The sequence below is a fragment of the Pithys albifrons genome, chromosome 1, assembly GCF_047495875.1.
Source record: "Pithys albifrons albifrons isolate INPA30051 chromosome 1, PitAlb_v1, whole genome shotgun sequence".
NCBI classification, from domain to species: Eukaryota; Metazoa; Chordata; class Aves; order Passeriformes; family Thamnophilidae; genus Pithys; species Pithys albifrons.
The window spans coordinates 35,561,399-35,582,924 of record NC_092458.1 but is presented as its reverse complement, the minus strand read 5'-3'; the positions used below and the strand labels follow the sequence as shown (position 1 = coordinate 35,582,924).

The following is a 21,526-nucleotide window of genomic DNA, read 5'->3' as shown; positions in this document are numbered from 1 at the left end:
ATACATCTACAGATTTACATAGGGCTAATTACTGTAGCTGTTAATACCGTTGCATGACCCCTCTCTAGGTAAACCGATGACCAAAATTAAAGAGCTGTAAAACTTCTGAATTAAAACAGACCATATTGCATGTCCTCAGCTTCTTGCTGCACATTTGCATGGCACTGTTCTGTCTCACTGAAGAAAGTAGCACTTAGGTCTGTAGCAAGAGTAAGGCGAAAGGAGTGCTCAGCTGGAAGCAGGTATGGGTTCTGGTGAGCTGCATTCCTGGTGGCTGCCAGGCAGGTGCTGACTGCACTAGGGCACCAAAATTTCTTGCTGTGAGTCTGATTGTGAGCCTAAATTGTCTAGAAGTTTCTCCAATACGCAACTTAAATCAAGCAGGAGACCAAATACACTAATTCAGCTGAGGACCTGGGCATCTTCTTGACAACATCATTCAGCAAATTCATTTGATGATCATAGTAATCTTTCACAGTGCCAAGTCTTTCCAATCATTTCGGCCTATGCTGTATTCCATCTACTGTATCTGTCAATCTTTATGGCAATTCAACAGGAAAGTAACGAGGTATTTCTAGTCCAGTCATGGGATGACTCTGCATCAAAAAGCAACAGTTGTTAGTTCTCTGCTCTCCTGAAAACAGTGTAGCCTGGTTATCCTAAAATGAGAAGCAGAAAAGATGCCTACCTCCATTGTAGACAGGTCTTTCCACAGCAGCTTCACAACCCAGTGTAACATCTCAGGCTAAAAATCTGACTGGCAATACTCAATCCGTATTTGATGGGCTCTCAATTTCACACTTTCACTTTAGATTCAAAGTCCTTCTGTACTGCTCATAGCAGAGGCCTTGATCTTAATCTAGAATTGGTCAAGGTGAAGTGAAAGGTCCCCAAACCCTTTAGGTTTCAATCATGATCTGTCAAAGCTAAAGGTTGCAAACAGCTCAAATGGAACCAAGAGCATACAAAGGAAGCCTGGTAGCACAGTTCAGCTTGGATTACTCTGATGTTGTAAGAACAGTTCACACATCTTTGCAATGGAAAAAAGCAGGTTTAAGAGACATTGCATACTGATATAAGAAGACTACTTCTAAATGTATTAATACAATTTTTAAACTACAACCTTCCAAAATACTGAGGAGCACCCTGAATAAAGCAGCCAGCCTTTAAAGGCTGTAGCTAAAGAAAGACAATTACATGAAAGATAATTGTCAATGTAGATAATCTTTATAACTCCTAATAACTTCTAGACTTTGAAAAGGGAACTTATCTCCATGTGATTTAACTAGATTTGTTTATGCATTATTTCAGACAAAAAACCAAATACTTCAGTATTGCTGCTGTTGCTTTTTAAAATGTTCAAGCCAATTATCTATTTGCTGTTTCTTGTTGATGATATTTAAAATAATAACTATTTATGGTCTGTTAGTGATGAGTGTTGGTATCAAATACATCTTCAAACAGCAGTGATGAATGTGTTGTCTCCTTCTGGGTTGAGACCAATAATTCCTCAATTCCAAGATGGCCACTAACATCATCTGGAGCTGGGAAAGCTTATTTATGTGGATTAAAGCAGAAGTCTTATTTCAGAGCTGTAACCCCTTGGCAGCACTTGGGAAAGGTCACTGCCTGCATCTTACACCTTCTTGGATGATTTGATCCAGAAGGATGTAAATGCTATACTCCTGCCTCACAGAAATACCATTTAACTTGTCTACATTAGAATCTTAGCATTTCATGTGCTGAATCATTCTCTGAATGATGTATCTCTCTTCATTAACTATAACCAGAGCTTGAAGGGCCAGCTTCATTTAGATCCTCCTAATCCTTGCATTTCTAACAGGACATAAGGAGAACTACACTCACAGCAGTTTCCCTGTCTGCACACTGATCATTTTCTATTGCTTACTTAATATAAACATACTGCACTATTAGCATTTTGATGGTGATGTCAAACAGTTAAAGATCCTTTTGATTATTATAGATATAAGAAACAAGTCTTTTCTCGTGAATCAGCTGACTGCTCGGTGTTCTGTTAGTGGTTTTAGAAGTCTGTTCTGGAGTTTGCATTCATAAAACACTGTCAGACCACTTAACTCTAAACTGTCATAGCAAAGTCCAAACATGCAGTTATGTAAACCTCAAAAGAAGTGACAAACAATTCTGCTTTTATCTGTCTTTGACAGGTGTGCTGGTTTAAAGGCGAACCAGCAGGGGAAATGAACTCACCATGAGAGAGAGATTATAAGTCAGACCTAAAATTTAATGATAATATTACAATAAAAACACTGACACACAAGGGAAATTGCTTTCAACTCACAAAAACCCAGCAGTATAACCCAGTGTCCTGGGGCACAAACCCAAGGGGGTTTGTTTGCCCTTGTGCTGAGACCCCTGTGGCTCCCCCAAGTCCAGATCAAAAGGAAATGAAAAACCTGTTGGTGCAGGCGAGGGCTGTGGTCTGGGCGAGAGCGGTGATCTCCTCCTGTCAAGGTCCTGCTGCTCCTCTGGATCTGATGAGAAGTTACCAAAGTCTTCTTACCCACCACTTATGTACCCTCAGGGAGCACCCAGTCCCTCCCCCTGGGCGGGGACTCACACAATGGGTGATCAACTCTGGGAGCCAGGGGGTGTTGAACTGTTGATGGCCCATGAGCAGCTCCGCCCCCTCAGGCTGGGTGTGAAGGTGATAATGGCTCCCTGGGCAGCTGCTGCTAATGGCCCATTGTCCTTGGGGAATGAATAGAGGGGGTAGAATACACAGCTTTGATCACCCACACACAGTGTCAGGTGGTCCCTCCTGCTCAACTTGGACAACAGGAGAAGAAACCAAGTTTAGAAAATAATTCCTCTGCACGTCAATCGTATAAAAACATGTATCACACCTGAACCAACTTATTTTTTTTATTCCTGCTCATAGGCCCATTTATAAAACTTAATTCAGATGAGCATATTTTATCAGGTATGTTGCATAAAGCAACCCTAATAAAAGCCTACACTGAAATCACCAGCTACTGAACACATCTGAGAAAATTCTCCTTCATCCTTACCTGAACTTGTGTGATTAATCCAGCTATTCTGTTCCAAAAGGAAGGAAAGTGGTTTCCCTGTGTTATTGTCATAGCTGTAAAAAGTAAGGCTTAATAAATAAGAAATAAATCAAAATGAATCATGAGAAATGTGGAAAAAATAAATATCCACCAAAAGCCATGGTATATGTGGTTTTGAAAACATCAGATTTATTTCTGAAGTTGTGTAGAGCTTAACAGGCTTGTCTAAGTGTGGATGTAAAGCACCATCTGAGACATCTCAGGGTATATAAAATATGGGACCAGCAGATACAGCATAGAAAATAGAGGAGACCAGTATAGTTCTGGAGCAGCAGTGAGAAGCTGACTAGAATACACAACAGTAGCTCAGGAAATTCAAAATACTTATGCTGAGGCAATTCAATTTCATCCTCACAGCACTAGACCTAAAAGTCAGGCTCTTTCTGAAGTCAATGTAGAGACATACATCTTTGAAGAGTGATTCACCCCACATGTCACAGACATCTCTCACAGATTAGGAACAAAAAGGCTCAGCTGCAATATTCACATGTAGATATTCAAGACTGAGATGCCTTGGAGTATATAAGACATCTAATTGAGCTGGTAAATGGGACAGTTATTTGGGATGCTTATGCCCTACTGGACTTCTGGTAGCTGAAGTCTGGATGGAACATCCTAGAGTATGTCCACTATGTGGCACCAAGGTGGGAGAGAACAGATCTGAGCCCCAGCTGCAGCTTCCACTAGGTGAAATTCAGCTACATAAACATAGGCATTTAATGCTCTGTGGTATTCAAGATGTTCAAAGGTGAAAATAAAGTCACAGGAGATCTGGCTGGAAGTAAGACAGAATATCTCTGAGCTACTAAATCCACTTGCTCTCCTATATTTACATAACTGTGTTCCACCATGTTTCTTTACGGACTGCAACAGAAGCAAAAATGAGGACTTTTCTAATTCAATATAGAGATCTATAGTGAAGATACCAATAATCAGCTATGTAGATGTGAGTCTGGATGGCTGTATTTTTTACTGTTAACAGAGAGAAATTAAGACCTTTGTTCAGTTGGGCAACTGAATTGAAGTCAAATATGTCTAAGTCACAGTTCATCTCATTCTAAAGTCTACCCTTGAACAGCTCAGAGAAACCTTTCCATATCCCTCTTCTACAAAATGCCAAAAAGTGACAACCTCAGTCTTGTCAGGCATCTAGCAAGTACACCAGTACATCAGTACATTAAATTAAAAAACTGTCAAAAAATTAAATCATTTTAAGCTCACCTGCTTCTGTGGAGCACGATCTAAAGTTTCTCATTTAAAACTGAATGCTTATAAAGAATACTTATCTTCTCTGTGGTTGCCTGTTTGGTATAACCTGTGGTTTATTTTGTTTTGTTTTGTTTTGTTTTTCTGTTCCCTGAATCTGTTTCCCTATTGCTTCCCAGAGGACTATCTGGAGGACAATGCAACATGGTGTAAGCTTTGGTATTCTTATTCTTCATTTCATTGCCATTTGTCTTTGTACGATGCTGGAAAAAACACTTGTTTAAGTTTCATCTTCACCAAATTTACTTTGTGTGTGTGTGTGTGTGTCTCATAGGCTAAAATGCTACCAGTCTGCCTGTAATTTTGTATTCTTACTGGTTTCACATGCCCAGAGCTGCTGGTGCCTTCCTGTACTTTTTTTCTCACTTCAAGAATGATGCCCCACCCCCAGAAAAGAGCATCTGTATTCCCTCATTGAACTAAAAACTGACATAAGTGTCCCCACGATCTCAGACCCCACAAATGCATGTGCAGCAATGCAGACACTGCAATGGCATTCAGCTCTGAGTCCTGTGCCTGGAGCAATGGAAATAGCTCCCAGACCTTCCTGGGCTCTCCCTCTAGAATTGCCCCTGTCTTCCTGTCCAATCCCCTTATGCTTTACAGCTTCATAAGTTTTTGTGACTATAGGAGGTCCCTGATTCCAAACAGAAAACCCTCTTTGGCAGAGTTCATCCAGCTCATCCCAAGGGGAAGGCAGGAACACAGCACCATGCAGATACACATTTAGCTCAGACTTAATAGTCCAACTTCTTAGCAGGACTAATTAGTCTATGGAGAGCACCATGCTGATACAGCCGTACTGCCTCAAGTACCTCTGTATCCACCACATCACTGTACAGCACGGAGCTGTCTTAATTCAGCTGAAATTTCTCCTGAGAACATACTGCAGCCTGACCTGGCTGGACGTGTATAAAATAATTCCAGGTTTTCTTTCAGGAGATCATGGAAGCTTTCTTGATTTTCCACAAGGGTACAGATGCACTATTAACCATATAATACACAATGTACATGCATACTATGGAGAAAGGCGACTGAGAAATTGACTGTGGCATTTTGCAAGTGTTTTGCATTCAAGTACAGCATAGTGGCTGCATAGATAAGTGGATGGGCATGCACCCAGTCTGAAAACAAACACCTTTCATGTTCTTTACCCTGGGGGGGAGAATATACTGTGTCACACTTTCCAGGAAGACCTTCTTTTAGAGTCCCTCCTGCTTTCCTTAAAGTAACAGTAAATTAAGTCTCAATGTCCACAAGGAAATCACCCTGAACCACCTTTTTTAGAAATAAAGTGGGACGTACTTTGTGTCCATTCAGTCATATTTTTAATTTTTTTTTATTCCATTCTGTAATGATTTTTGTTATAATAAAAAAAAAGTTATAGTAACCTAACAAATCTGTTGTGAACAATTCCTTCCCAGTGCTCCAAAACTACGTGAAATAGAAAATACAATTTCAAAAATCAATCTGCTTTACATTTTAGCTATAAAATAGTGAAAAGTAACAAGGCAGTATTCAGACACTGATCTGAATTGCCCAGAGAATCTTCTGGAACGCTCTTGAAAGTGGAGCTTTTATTTCAGTTGTTAGAATCCATTTAGTCTAGAATCTAGAACTGTTAAATATATGCAGTGATAGCACAATTTTCCTGAAATAGGATATTTGTCCTCAACATTTTTTTTTCTCAAGAGACTCTAGAATAAAATCCAGTAGGTATAAATCTTAGATGGTTTAAAATCCTGAGGTTAATTTTCCAAACACCTTCTGCATCCAGAGTCCACAGAGAAAGACACAAACAATGAGTCTTTAAAAGGCATCATAACTAAGGAGGTTTGGGTCACATTCTTAAGAGTGAAGATGACAGACTTGCACAGCATTTTAGAAGCCCTGTGGCTTCCTACAGGTTACGCCCCTACAACCCTTAGCCACTGTGCTGTTGGATGTACTATTTAACCCTGATATTAATCAGCAGATGACTCCTGTAAAACAAAATGTACAGCTCCTCCAGCTTTAGGGTTTTTGTGTTTAGACAGAGTTTTGTTTCTTATTAGCTGTTTGGATGCAATACACCCAGTAAATAAATATGTTTTGCAACATTCATTGTGGTCACTTGGGGTCAGATTTAGGACTTGCTTGGTTCTCCGAAAGCAAGTGTTTGCTTAGTGTCAAGTTTTGTTTAGCCTCTTTTTCTGTGTCACAAGAAAAGTTTAAGTCTGTGCAATCACTTTTTCCCTCATGGTTGATGCCAGTTTTAGGTGGCAAAGGTGGATGAATGATGGTGGCTGTCAGAACTCTCCTGGGAGACCTGACAGATTCCTGTTTTAAAAAATGGTGATATTATTCCATCTCCTAGATGAATGGTTGTGCATGCTGCTGTATCTGATGCATTACATTGCAAGAGGTGGTTACTAAGAAAGAGCTTTATTATGGTGGTTGCCTCAGATCTCTACCTTAATTAGTTGTCAAAAAAATGCGCAGTCTTGTTTGCCATGCAGCTTCTGCCTTGCTGAAGAGTGATGTGCAGGCTGTCTCAAGGAACACAGTGCCTGCTTGAACATCTTCTAAAAGGTACCTGTTAGAACTATTTGAACTTCCTTTACCTGATCGGTGTGAAGACCCACTGAGAGTCATTATGTCATTCCATTTCCAGGAAACTCTTAAGGGTGTGAGTGGTATATATATCCCTGTTAGAAAGATTGGGAAGAGAAAACATGCAGGCAGAATCCACTCCTGATTACCAGACTCGTATGCAAACAGTAAGATGAAGAAATTACATAGTTAAGGGGCTTCTGTTGTACATTGAGAAATTATGTGAAGCCTGAGTTTGACTGTTAGGGTAAAGAGAAGCAAGATGTCTAGGCTAAAATCTGCACATCTATGCCCTATCAAACCAGATGAACAGGAAGTAGGATTTATTTGTCCTAGCTTTCCATGTTTCTAGTGTTGCTATCAAAGTCCAAGCTATATCACCTCATTTCTTTACTAATCGATGGAGATTAGTTCCTCCAGACCTTCCTTAAGATATTCACTTCGAGAAGGCAAGGATCTGAATTACTCCTTATTTCCCACTGGGTATGAATAGAGTTTGGATGATTAGGTCAGACATCCAATTTATAGATGTCTAATTGTAATGCTGGGTGTTGGAGTTAGGCTGTATGAATCAGATGTGCACAAAAGAGATTTTGTTCTGTAAAATATATTGATAGATAGTTCCTATAATACTGCTAATCATACTCATTGTCATGGTATCATCAGGTACCTATAAGGATGGCTCAAACAAAAATAACTAGTTTGAAGGCCACACAATTTTATTCAATGGCAATTCTGCCTTGTAAATTTGGATTAAAATCTGCTTCCCTCCATTTGATGTTTTAGTTTCTGCTCAATTATAATTAGAGGGTTTTTTCCAATATACAGAAAGTTTATATTACCAGTCTCTGGAAGATGAACCTAAGCAGGAAATATATTCACACTGCTCTTTCAGCTGAAAGATAGGTCACATTTCATTTCACGTGTCTGTGCAGAAGGAAAAGTGAATTCCTAGTGTTCTTGTTCACAATAAAGAAAGACACTGACCTTATAAACATCTGTATGTTAGCATTTTGATAGGACATTAGAAAGAAAAAATGGTTTAAAAATTTGTAGCAGAGCTTGTGTCCCTGCTTGCAGTGCATAAATCATGCTAATTTAGATGCTTCCAAGTGACATGACTGTAACAATGTTGACTGACTGCATGCCTGGAAAGTATTCACCTGTGTTAAATTCTTACACTGTTAAGATGAGTGCAACCAACAAATTCTAAATTCTTGTAAGAAATGGATTTGTAATATAACAACAGTTCATTTGCCACTAGAGAATTAGAGGGTCCTTTTTGTGGAAGAGACTACAAAACATAAAATGTCTTTCCAGCAACAAAGTTGTGCACAAGTGTGGATTCCAACAGAGAAATGAAAACTTCAGTAATTTCTGAATAATTTGCAAATACTGATTCTTACTCTCCGAAGTAAAGTAAATTTTATGCTTTACTGGCAATTAGTTTTCTTCAGACTTTGCAGGTACTTTTATTTTATTAGACTGCAGCACACGGATGTATTGTGAACTTATAACTGGAATGTTTGGTGCCAGACTCCATTTAGAACAGACAGTAGGTTACAGCAGACTGAAACTGATTTCCCAAGCCAAACATATACATTTTTCTTTGTTTATAACAGACAGAAATTGGCCCTTTATGAACTTTTATGTGTATTACTAGTGGTTAAAGAGGAGGTAAAATACAAGGAATAAAAAGGTTTATCTTCATTACAAATGGTGACCCTTCTGTGAACCTCCTTTAGTCAAACCCAAACACTTTACATTAGGAAAGATTTCCCATGTTTTTTTCATGCTTCCATCTCCCATCCTTCAATCATATCAACATATCAGTCTAGGTTGTTGGAATAGCAATACAGGATGCTTCTGTAATGCAGAGCTGCATGTAAACAGCAAATTTTCAGTGGCTACTTACAGATATTCATTGGTAGGAAAGCCAAGGCGACTAATAATGCTGGGGGAGGGAGAAGGCCAGGATTCATCATATTGAATTTTATTCATCATCAGTGGAGAACTAGTCTAAGATTGTGCATCTATGAGCAAAGCCAGCAGCACTTTCTGGATCCTAGGTCTGGGTGTAGACCCTAGCAGCCTCACTGCTTCACATTAGGGCAAAATGTGTAGCTCACCTGTTATCACCACTCCAGATGCCCAATCACCATGGAAAATAGAATGCCTGCAAGATTCAGGCACCTGCTTCAACAGGACCCTGGCAAGTACTGAGGTACACAGTAATAGAGAACTTCAGCTACAGGATTAGTAGTGTTGACTTAGTAGCACAGAATTAGTTGTATGAACTTCCTCCAGAGTTGGTTAAGGAAACAGGACATTTTCAGAGTGTAATTCCCAGTCTAATGCAAACATCTGCCAGAGATTGCCTGAATAGCTCCCTAGAAACACCAGTGTTTCTTTATTAACTATGAAGACCTTTAGTCTTGGCAAGATATTTAGCTTACAGAGGGCTAGAGCTGTGTTAGATTAACTCCTGACGAGCAGTCGATATCTGACTTCTCCACAAACAGCCCCACCAAAGTGAATGTGACTGAGACAATTAGAATTGAGGACTCAGGTGTACTTGCTGGGAGCTGAATAGATGTTCACAATTTCATCCTGTTCCAGTGGCTTTGTGATCTGGTGGCAGCAATTATAAATTACCATCATATACATGTCTTTGTTGCTTTTCTTGGGTCTTGCTGTTTCTTTCATGTAAATGGCATTTCTGTTACATAAGAAATGGAATTCACTGTGTCTTATTCAATGTCTCTAATAGGGGTGCTCTGTGGGGCTGGGTTTGTTAATCTTCCATGGTAGCAGTGGAGATCTAGTCAAGGTGGTCATTAATAGGCAGAACTCATTCACTGAAACACAAGTGACTCGTGCTAAGCCAGATGCCCTGAACTATCCAGCCATCTGCAAAGAGCTGACAGCTGTGAGTGATAAGGGCCTTACAGAAGTTTTTCAGTCTTCTGGATGCTCTAGAGGACTCCAAAATAGCATTAGATTCATTTATATCTGTATTGAATGAGGAATCTAGGAGCTAATCATAAGAACTTAAATTAGACCAAAATGAGGCAGCTGGCAACTTGAAAAACTCCATAGGCTCCACTGGCTAAGAGGTCACAGGGTGACCAGACAGAGGCATCTAGGGCCTTCACATGGTCTCTGCTTTGGTGCAGGACCTACCGGACACCTGTACTGGCATGTGGAAGAGAGGGAAGGCTTCCAAAGGCAGTGGATATCTGTGTGCTGTTCTTTGACACTCAGCTGATGTGTCAACACCCATAACACACTGCCAGAGCCTGATGGACAGCTGATAGTCCTATTCATCTGTATGGGAACAAACCACGCTGCTGGTATACAACCAGCTCTTAACAGGCCCTGTGATAATTGCCTTTACTTTAAAGTGCTGGGAATTTTGCTTTCCTATTGTACTCAGACAGCATCAATACTATATAGGAACTCAAATGAAAACAGATTGGAGTTAAAGTTTTTTTATTCTGACACATTCAAACCCATAAAAAATTCCAGTAAATAATAATAACTATGTTACCTAAGTAAGTGCTATAGCAACTAAAGCAAAAGCTGATTGCTTGGAGTTTTTAATGTAACATACCTACAGTGCTCGTATATTAAAGTGTGATATATATGGAGAAATAACAGGAACTTAAGTAACGCGTTCCTTCTGCTGAAAAAAACCTCAGTCAGTTATAGAAAAAAATTCACTGCATAATAAATAAACCTGAAAGAAATTTCCTTTTCTCTGATCTCACAATAAATGTTAATGGTCTGAAAAAAAGAAGGGAATATTTATAATAATAGAAAAAAATTGTACACAAAAGTCCTTCAACTGTTATGCTTTCCTTCAGACAAAATCGAACAGACCAAATTGAGGTATCTAACCCTAGAGCCAAACAATGTATCCTTTGCTGCCAGATGAGAGAAAGAGGCAATCCAAGCTACTTCAAAAATCTTGGTTGGATTAAGTAGCACTTGTAGTCTTCAGTTCCTGCTTCTTAACATTGCCTGCAGAAGAGTTTGTAGCTAGAACATGAATGCTGACATCATATGGGATGAATTTCACTCACAGATTCTGCTTTGTGGAGCTCATGGTCCGGACAGACTGTGAAATTGCTGTTATACACTTTGATGGTATTTCCACTTCATTTCATTTGGCAACAAGGGGTCACTCTGTGCTTGGCGTTGAACATGTATTAAAAATATGTTCCTGTCTTGTACACCTTAATGAGATCTTTCTTTCAGACCTTTTCTTCTGACATAAAAGAAGCAGGACTCCCAGTCATTGCTCAATGTCTCTATAATTTTCTTAGCCTTCATTTGTACTAGGGAATGGAGTGATCCAGAAAAATTAATCTGTGGTTTCTGTAAAGCATATTTGTAATAACAAAGTTAACAAAGTCTGAACTGTAAACTCTTTGCCTCACAAGAGAAAGAGGAGAAAGAGGAGAAAGTTGAGAAAGTCTTCCCCTTGTCACTTATGCTCAGGCAATTCAGTTCAGATTACACTTCCAAGTGCAGAGCAGTAGAAATGCAATACTGTCCAGGGTACAGGACTCCCAGAGACTGGGAAGATACACCTCTTCTTAAAGTACAGAGCATTTTCACATGTAGTGCTGGAAAACCATGGCTGTTTTTATATGCAACCCATTTGTCCCAGATCATAATGCTTACATTTTTGGGAAAGAAAAGAGGACAGTTCCTATCTCATCCTATCCAAATCCTTATTGCTAGGCCAGGTAGTTCACCTAGGTAAAGACCTTCATTGTTGAATGGAAAATGGGTAACTCAGCTCCTTTCTGCCTGCAAAGAGAGGCTCAGATTCATCATACTTTTCATCAAGTCACACCTTGCTTGGTAAAAATCAGTGTGGAAAACAGTCCCTTAAAAATCTCTTTTTTTACAAAATCAGACTGATATAGACAGATAGGAGAGGGATGGACTGGATTAAAAATACTGCCTGTAAAATGTGCAGCTGCTCACTTGGGAATGTGACCAACTGCAAATTGACTTGGTAATGTTCTGGGACAAAAGTCTTGGAATCCTAAAGCTAGTTGTTGAAGTACTTTTAAAAATCCTATTTTCCACAGGTTGTAATGCTGATTTATTTCTCTACTAAAATGTGAAATAACACGGCTGACAAACACGCTTTCAGAAATCTAGAAAATATTTAATGATATATAGGGACATATTCTTCAATGTCATTTATTCCTTAATGTGTCCCTATGGCAAAGGCACCATAATCACTTCAAGGCCACTCATTCCCATGCTATAACACTCTCTCTGCTCTCACCCATTCACTTTATCAGAGAGGAAACAGAGATTAGGAGGGCATCACTGTAAGAAGGAAGATGCAACCAAGATATTTCCATGTCCTTTAATCACCTAAAGATTTAATTCTGGCCTCCTGAACCAAATAACCAAGGCTGCCCTCTCACTACAGGATATGAGCCATACTCTGCAGGCCCTTAATGGATGCTAAGGACACAAGTAAGTTTCTGAACTTTGCACTCAAGCAAGTGCCTGTAAATGCCTGAAAGCTCTCCAACAAATGCAAATGAACTAACTGGGCTTTCAGAAAGGATTCTGATGCTGCATATTGACCATGCAGCTGAGTTTAGACCAACACCTACATATTTTTTCCTCATTTGAAGTACTATTGTCTAATGCTTAGACACTTCCCAGTTTGCTTTGAGCTTTTTCGGGTAGCCATGCTCTAAACTGGGCAGGAATGTTTTGTCCTTTTCCACTATTAGTAGTGACAATTAACAAGACTAATAACAGTAAGGTTTTCTTTAGGATTTAGTGCACTTCTGAATGCAGTGTTATCTGGTTTCGAGACCTTACTCTGCTAGCTGTTGCTGAAGTGCTTTCTAACAAAGAAAGTAATACTTACACTATAATCCAGGCAAATGACAAATTTCCAGCAAGGAATTCAAGGCTCAGTCTTCATTTGCGCAATCCACCATTTAATTTTAATGGATTAAATTACATAGTCGTGGGGAAAGGGCGTTGATAAGAACAGACCTGTGAATGTTTCATTCTCACTGCACTGGTGGAAGTTGCCATAGTAACTTATCAGGATAAGTTAATCAAGCTTTGCCTGTTAGCAGAAAACAGATGGAGCAAAGAATCCAAACTATGGATCTTTAAAGAGGCTGTTAAAAGTCAGATTGACGTTCAGCTAGAGGTAAATGGGGAAAGGGTCTGTCAGATAGAAATAGGCATAATATGTTGATATAAAGGAATTATGGGGGAAAATCGAGTGATGAGGCAGAGCAAGGAGTGTTTTAAATTTTCGTTCCTAATATTTAAATGATTTTCTGGTTCAGAAAATATGTTTTATTTAAATAAGATTCTGATATTTCATATGGTTTGCTCCATTCCTTATATGACTACTATCATATTTCCTTAGTCACAGCAATTTTTCTTCTCTGCTGAGTCTTATGAGAGTCAGCCCAGCACAAGAAAATCAAACTGTCCTAGTTGTCTTTCATGTGCCTCCAGGAACCTATGCGTACTTCCTTTTACAATACCTGTCTGTGGCTGGGTGATGACTTGTGAAGAAAGCAATATGATTTTCATGGGCCAGTGTGGGGATCAAAAACTTACTTCATGGAGTATGACAACAGAGAAAGGTGCTGGATTTTCCACTACAGGTGCACTGAAGCACAGGCAGAAGGGGAACACTAAGGAGAAGCTTGTTCCCACATGTTGTGAATATGTAGGCAGGAAGATTTGAGGTGACCAGGAATTTCACTTCTGGCAATTGTTTTAAATTAGTGGAGCATGCTCTGCTGACTCATGCCACCAGGGCAGAAAGCTGCTACCCTGCATTGCAGATTCGGGGGCGGGAGGCCAAAATCATGACCCTTGCGTAGGATTATCAATACAGAAGGAAAGCCAAGAGGTGTCCTTCACCCACACAGTAATCAGGTTTTAGCCTTTCAGGTGCATTGTACAAGACAGCTTGATCTAACTTTGCTCTTCACACAAAGTGGTGCTAATCCTAAAAGGATCCACAGGCATCAAGTGAATTTGAATTTCAACAAGCTAATCAGAAACCCCAAGGTTAGCCTGACTTGGGAAGGTACTAAGCATCTATCTAGTTTCCATGAAGAGCACTCATCTGCACATTTTTCTTTTGATATTTTGCCAGGTTTTCCTAGGTAGGAAAATAAAATGAGATAAAATTGCTAAAACCACCTTGAAAGGAAGTGTAAACATCACAGAAATTTGGCTTGCATAGTACTTTTTTTAAAGGACTGGAAGCCATCTGTGTAATAATGTGTGGCAGGTTATATCTTTTGAAAATAATTGAACCCAATAAGCATAACGACATACAAGGAGGATGGGTAATCCAGTTCAGATAAAATAAAAAGTGATTCTCAGTTTTCTCCTGCACCTGACAGAATTAAAACATTTTGTGCATTACAAAAAAATCATGGTACCTTTTTCTTCTTTTTTTTTTATGGATACAATCCTTTTTAGGATTCCTGACAAGAAGAAGAGCTAAGAGCTGTAAAACACAGTTTTTGCACCAAGAACTTGAGTCAGAAATTAATTCAGATCCCAACCACCCCAAACCTTGGCTATCAAACCATATTTCTTTTGAAAATCAGCCAGAAGAGATGAATAAGCCATAAAATTCTTTTATCTTTCTTTTTTATCTGGTTTTCGTCAGGACTAGAAAAAAACCCAAACAAATAAATTAAGTAAAGTAAGTTTCTGTCCTAGTCTGTTATCTCAGATTGAAGCAGAATTGCATCTGTATTTTACAGATTTCAAAGGTTCAGAAACATGAAGTACCCTGGGTTTGGGGTGGTTCTTAAGTGCAGCTTTAAAAAAAAAAAAAAGAAAATCATAGCTTGATATCTCCTTGTTTTGATGCATAGCACTGCAGAAGCTGGAGCACATCTGTAGGTCTGTATATTCCAGGCAAGAGTCTTGGAGAATGTCACTCCTACTTAGAGACAAACTTGCAGGATTACTCTTAGAGTAGTCCACTGATTACTGTGTTACTTTGCACCTTTCTGGTTCTTCTCTATTTCTGCTATTTTAAGAAAAGCTTTCAGATTATCTGCTTGCATATTGTATGCCAATTCTTAAAGAAGTTACAGTCACAATGGTAAAGTTCTTCTGGATTTTAATGATTCAACCTGTGGTCTTCCTCATTTTTTTTTCTTTTTGTGACTCTTTTGACACAGCTTTGTCTTCCTCTTGAACCCACAGTGGAGTTCTGACCCCTTGCCATTTCCATCACAGGATGAAGCCATGCATACAGTAGCTGAGTTATAAATTCAGCTGAGTTACAAATTCAAGCAGTTTTACTGTAGAATAAGACAGGCGAAGCATCTGTAAGAAACAAAACTTTAGATGTAAGTGCCTTTGATCAGCAAATGAGGCAAGGGCATGAGGAAAATAAATAGGTTTGTCTTAAAATAGGACATAGTTTAAAGTCATTGCCAGTGTGAAAGTGTTCTCTTTGCACAGCTGAAACATAAATAATGTAGGATCAATGTTAGATGTTGGTTAGGCTATTCCAAAAAGGAGACTGTAGAAACTATGCAAACCAACCAGCACAATAAGTTTGCTTGCTTATGCCCCAAGACAAAGAAATTGAAAGAACATGTAAAACTAGGCATGATTTGATGAAGAAATTAAACCCAAAATGACAGGAAGAAGACAAGTGATGTAATGACCAGTATAGGCTGGTTCAAATGTTTGGTTGAATTAAAACGATTACATAGGCAGCCTCAGGAAATAAAAGCTCCCATTCCATTCAACACAGTTTATAAAGTTTTGCTCCAGTAATGAAAAATGGAAATGAGCCTCTCTAATGAGTTACAGCAATTATCTCTCTGCTGGGGCAAGACAACTCTGAATCCAGTCATATTCCCCCAAGAAAAGAAGCACTGTGTGCTGTTATGCACCACACACCTCGAGAAATTCAACATTTTCTTATTATTGTTTTTCTACAGCACAAGGCTTCTCAGCTGCAAGCCCATGGCACTTCTGGATTTCACACTGTGAGCAGCCTTCACTTACTGGAGTATGTTTGCACAGGGAGCTCTCTGTGTATGAGCAGCAGGCCGACACAGAATTAGGTTGATTTCTTACACTGTTATACAGCTGTAATTTTTTTCATGGATTATGAATCTGGTTATAATAAAATCCAAGTTATTTCTCACTTACAGACATTAGCTGATCTGTGCAAAAGGAAAGTGGTAGAAATCATATTTGAAACAAAAACATTTATTTTCTATGCCATCTGTCATGGAATTTAAGAAAAGCAATGCTAGTGTATCCTTGATAGTAGAACTTTAGGTTTCCTAGTTGTTGTTATAGAGATGGCATAAGTGATGTGTTCAGGTGGAAGACTAGTACTAAGATTAAATCCACCTGGACTTGTTTCTGAGCTGATAGGAAAGATGTGAGTACTTCATTTTACTGTACATGTGTATTTGCTCACATATAAAATAGTTACATTCAAACTGACTCACATACATTTTTGTTGAAAACCATTGTCTAAAAATTGAGGAATTTTCCCAGGAAACTACACTGGAATGTTTGCAAAAAGTGAACTAATATGGGTAAATAGCATTTATTAGAAGTCAAAAATCTGTTATCTTTTGGACATTTTTTTTCTGAAGAAAAAGCATATTTAATGTGGCCCCCCCTTCAAAATTTAGTCCATGTCTACCTTTACCATTAAAAACTGAAATACTTTTTCTTTGACATCACTGTTGAGGTATTTTTGCAAGCTGTTCATTGGCAGTGCACCATAACTATGCTGGAGCATTATTTTTAGGCAATTACATTCAATCCAAAGCATTGGGAGCATCTGGAATATCTATCTGAATGTTTTCATGTGAGAAAAGTGCAGATATATTTTGTATCATATAAGAACATCACATGTACATATGGCTGAGTTTTTTGGACTTACAAACTGAAAATTTCACAGTCTAAACAGAGCAGTTTGAGCACTCAGGAAAGAAATCTTTTAACAGCCTATACCTGTACCTCTGTTCAACTAAGAACAACCTCTACAATTTAAACCTCTGTTTAAAATGGACAGAGCCTGTTTTCTCTCTTTCTTTAGATAGTGACAAATTCTTTGCATCATGAACAGCCCTAGCTATAAATCTCACTTAAGGCCAAAGCTGTGCATCATCTCATTGTCTGTGTTCAGCCACAACATCCCACTTTTGCAGCCTCTAAGCTTGAGTCCCAGAATTTGTAGTCATTCATAAAAACTGCATCAGGGACTTTTGCCTCGACACACCAGGATGACTGTGGTTTCTGAAGGCAAGCAGGCATCATCCTTGAGGGTGCATGTTCCCAAATGGTGGCTGGCAGAGCTGCCCTCCGGGTACTGCGCTGTGCCTGTGGCCACCAGCTAATCAAAATGCTTATAGCTGCCAGGGAGCAAAACACAACAAGCAGAAGAGTTGTCTGCCTTGGGAGTTTGCACAGCTCACTGTATTGTAAAATAAGGAGAGCTGAGAAATGGAACTGGCTGATTTCCAGCTCACTTCCATGGTATATTATATTATTGAAATGAAAATAGGCCTAAAAGCTGCACAGTGTAGAAGAGGTGCAGAACCCTGACGCTTTCATCTGAGGAAAGCAGAGTCCTTCTACAACAAGACTTCATCCTGAAGCTGTTGTTTTATCCCTGTGGGTCCACTTGTTACTACTGCCCATTAGTAACCTAGTGGCAAATTGCCATCTCTTTCAGGTCTCCTTTTTTTCCTCCTCTCTTGATGCAAAATCTTTAGTGGTTCCTGATCCCTTAAGAAGGTATCATTTTTTTTTCTCTCCAGTTTTGAACATCACAATTAAAAGTGTTTCATGGGTCAGCTCTGCGCTCTGCAGTAATTCACCCTAAGAAGTCAGAAGCCAGCTCTGGGTTAGCTGGCGTACCTCTGCTGCTCAGCACCAGCCACACCATGGGAAGGTTCCAGCTCAGGTCCAAGAGACAATAAAGATATTTTAGCATCATTCTGCGGGTCTTGACCTGCCTCTCCAGAGGACTAAGTGGTTCAATTGACATGGCTCTGCCATCCAGCCCTCTGGTGTATAAAAATTCTGTCTGTGGTTATCTCAAGGATCTCTGACTGCCATGATGTAGCTCTGTCCCTGTCTGTCCTCTTTCCCATTCATTTATCTGCAAGTAGCACAGGGCTTTCTGTGTTCATTCTTTCTCATTTATAGCTCTTGCCTTTTCTAGAGGAACATACTTCATGCTGTTAATGTTGTCTATTAGTGGGCAGTCCTGTACTCAAAACTGATGTGTCTGGTTTGATCTGTGAATTGCAAACGAACTCAGGAATCTTTAACACAAAGATGAAACCAAGCCAGGCATCTAGGCTCCCTGTAGAGTCAGCAAAGGCAATCCCACAGCCATCTAGTACATGTTCTTTCTCAGGAGAGATTGACCTGGCCTCTAGAAATTACTACAGTGGGAATCCAAGCAACTAGGCTAGCCTAAAGTTTTACTTTTCAAGTGACTAGACTTAAGTGAAATGAATGCTGCTTGTCGTGAATAGCAGTAGAGTGCAACGAGCATCTGTTCTATAAATGCCTTAGTCCTCTAAACAGTGCTTTCAGAGCTAATAAGGCTGTGGCTATGCTGCTGTCTTAATCATGGTTAGGGCTCTTCACTGCTGCTGCAGCCAGGTGCCTCCACTTGCCATGGTGTGGGCATCACCAACAGACTGGCCCTTCCATAGTCTGAGGTGAGATCACAGAGTTCCTGACTCAGGAAGAGCCCTGTAGAAATTTAATGAGCTGAGAACTTGAAACAATCATGGTGTTAAGTCTCTTGTCTTTCCAAGCTTGGTGGCCTCATGAAAACTGATGTGGGTCATGGTGCCTGGCCTATTCCTGAACATGCCAGTAATTTGCCCCAGAGCTGATCTCACGGTTTATCTGTATGGACAGTGAGTCTTCAGTGGATCCAGGAATGTTCCTGGCAGTTTTAACTTATAGGCTAGGCCAGAGAAGGTAATAATGGCAAAGAGTTCTGTTGGATCCCTCATGCTGCAGTGGTGCCTTTTCTATCCCCTATTTCTACTTCTTCTAAAAAAAAATAATAATTCAAACAAGCAACTTAAAAAAAAACCAACAAAACAACCATCTGTAGATGAAGTCAGTATACACAGATCTTAGTCCACAGATGCAGTGAAATGGAGAGAAAGCAGCAATGATCTCTACATAATAATGTCAGACTCACTAGAAAAATAATATTGCAGAAGGACAGATATCTGTTGATTTTGAAAAATCAGATTTAGCCCATTTATATGAAAGTAGTAGAGATCATACAATAGGTCATCAGATAATGAGTGAGAAAAGTAAAAGTACCATGAGTTTGTGAGAATATGACAGAATTTTGTCCAAAGCTAAGGTAGACAGCTAAGAGCTTTGACTGCTAAAATCAATAATAGAATTAAATTATTTCTGAAAAGATGGCTCAATCATGTAAATTAAAATAGCATTGTCATGGAAAAGAAACTAAAAATAGTAAACATATAAAAATAAGCAACTCAAATGGGTTATTTACAGAGGCTGATTTTACATTAAAATGTATACTAGAAAGTATTGCACCACTAAAAGCCACTTCAGAAAAAGAGTACAGCAACAGCTTGATTCCATTTTATCACAGAGTCACTTACATAGTCAGTATCTCTGTATAGAACTTATGGTTCAAGGATGCCTTGTAGAGAAAATGCAAAAATCTTGAACAGGTCTCTGCAAAAAATGGGAATGATACTGTGAAGGCAACAGTTTGCAGATGACATCTCAGAACATCTCTGCCTGCTCTAGTTTTTCACAGAGATAATCAATCAATTTTGTAATCTAGTTTAGTAATGCAACCCTGTTATTTAAAGTGATGACACTCAGCATCCTGCTTTAAAATCTTCCTCTACAAAACATGGAGAAAACCTATATTAAAAATACTAAGAATGGAGAGAGATCTTTAAAGATATATAAGCACTTCCTTTAATTTCAAAAAGAAGTATCTGACCTTACTAGCTGGCTTACTGACCTCAGCAAATAGAGAGAATCACCATGTTTCCACACAACTGTTGCCCTCTACCTAACCATGGCTTCCTGTGGGATTCTGTGAAAAAAACAGTGATAGGTCTTGCAGGATGGAGTGTTTACATTGGTAAAATTCAGTAGAAGTTTTTCAGGTAGCACAGACAGGTCATATAATAAATATTTTATAGAATGGGACAGCCAAAGAAAATTATCTAAGTCCCTTGTGATTTTAGCACATTTAGATAAAACATGTTTTGATAGAGCCAGATACAAGGTCATGTATCTGGGAACAATGATTACCTGCCAGACCTAAAAAATGTGATACTATCTTGCAAAGGAAATACTTAACAGAACTGAGGAGATAGCAGGAAAAGTCAAGGTAAAAATTTCCAGCTGTTGCTGCAAAAAGTTAGCACTCACATAGGATGTCATGAGGAGTAACTCTAGATAGAGTGCATTACAATAATCCATTCTTGAGTTGACAAAGGTATGTGGCAAGGTTTTTTTGGAGTGAAGAGGTTATGTTTGCCTTCACAGGCATAGACAGATGTGTTATTGGGGAGTATAATTGCATGGTGGGCATGCAAGAGTTTCTTAAGGTCTTATATCACACCCAAACAGCCACCTGCCATCTCTGTTCAGTTTTGATGTTGATATAATATTTGATAGCATTCACACCTGAACTTTCCAGTTCACCCTGTTGTCTCAGCTGATCTGTAACACATCTGAAGAGAGCAAAACATCTTCAGGCAGCATTGTTCATGGGGGTACTCAGTTAGTTAGGTCATTGCACTAGCTAGAACTTATGGGACAGATATGAAAAGTTTCATCAACATGCTGTATGCAGGCACTGATTCCTGCAGTTCTATTTTGAGGTAGCTCAGTTGTTTCTTTACTATGCCTGTAATGCAATTCATTCAGAGCAGGAAATAATCCCCAAGTTAGAAACAAAGTGCTTGACTTTCATGTTTCAAGGGAGGGCTGCTAATTAGCTAAAAATCTCACACCATTTTATTTATATAGAGAGCAAATTTGATTTTGAAACCACTGAGAAGCCATAACCACAGAACTTTATGATGTCACTGCTAAAGTGGTGTTTTTCAGGCTTTATTTATGACCTAATTTTATACAAAGCACCTGCAGTGTTGTGGGCATATAGGAATACCAACTAAGTGCACAGAAATCAGAGACCACTTGAAAAAGTTATTTGCTCTGCAATCCCCACTGGCTGGTTCCAATAGAAGATTCAGGTACTGGTAAATTATGGCACAGAAATACCAAACCATCAAGAAACTGGATCACAGTGATGAGTCAAAAAAAAAAAAGTGGAGGCAAATGGATTAGCATAGGAAGCCAAAGAAGCTTAGATGTATGATTTAAAATATGCATGCTGAGTAGGTGGTGAAAGTGCATTGACAGATAACAAAAAATTTAAGTACTGGAGTATATCCAAGTCTACCCTACTTTTGTAGCTGTCCTAGTTAGAGTTAATTTTC

General features: G+C 39.1%; 1 protein-coding gene across 1 annotated transcript in view; it reads left to right on the top strand.

The window, feature by feature from the left end:
• GPC6 (glypican 6) overlaps positions 1-21,526 on the top strand; it is an 801,791-nt gene that overhangs the window by 739,078 nt on the left and 41,187 nt on the right. The window contains exon 7 of the mRNA XM_071570470.1: positions 4,496-4,525. Coding sequence (XP_071426571.1) covers positions 4,496-4,525 — 30 coding nt within the window. The remainder of the gene's footprint in view (positions 1-4,495; positions 4,526-21,526) is intronic.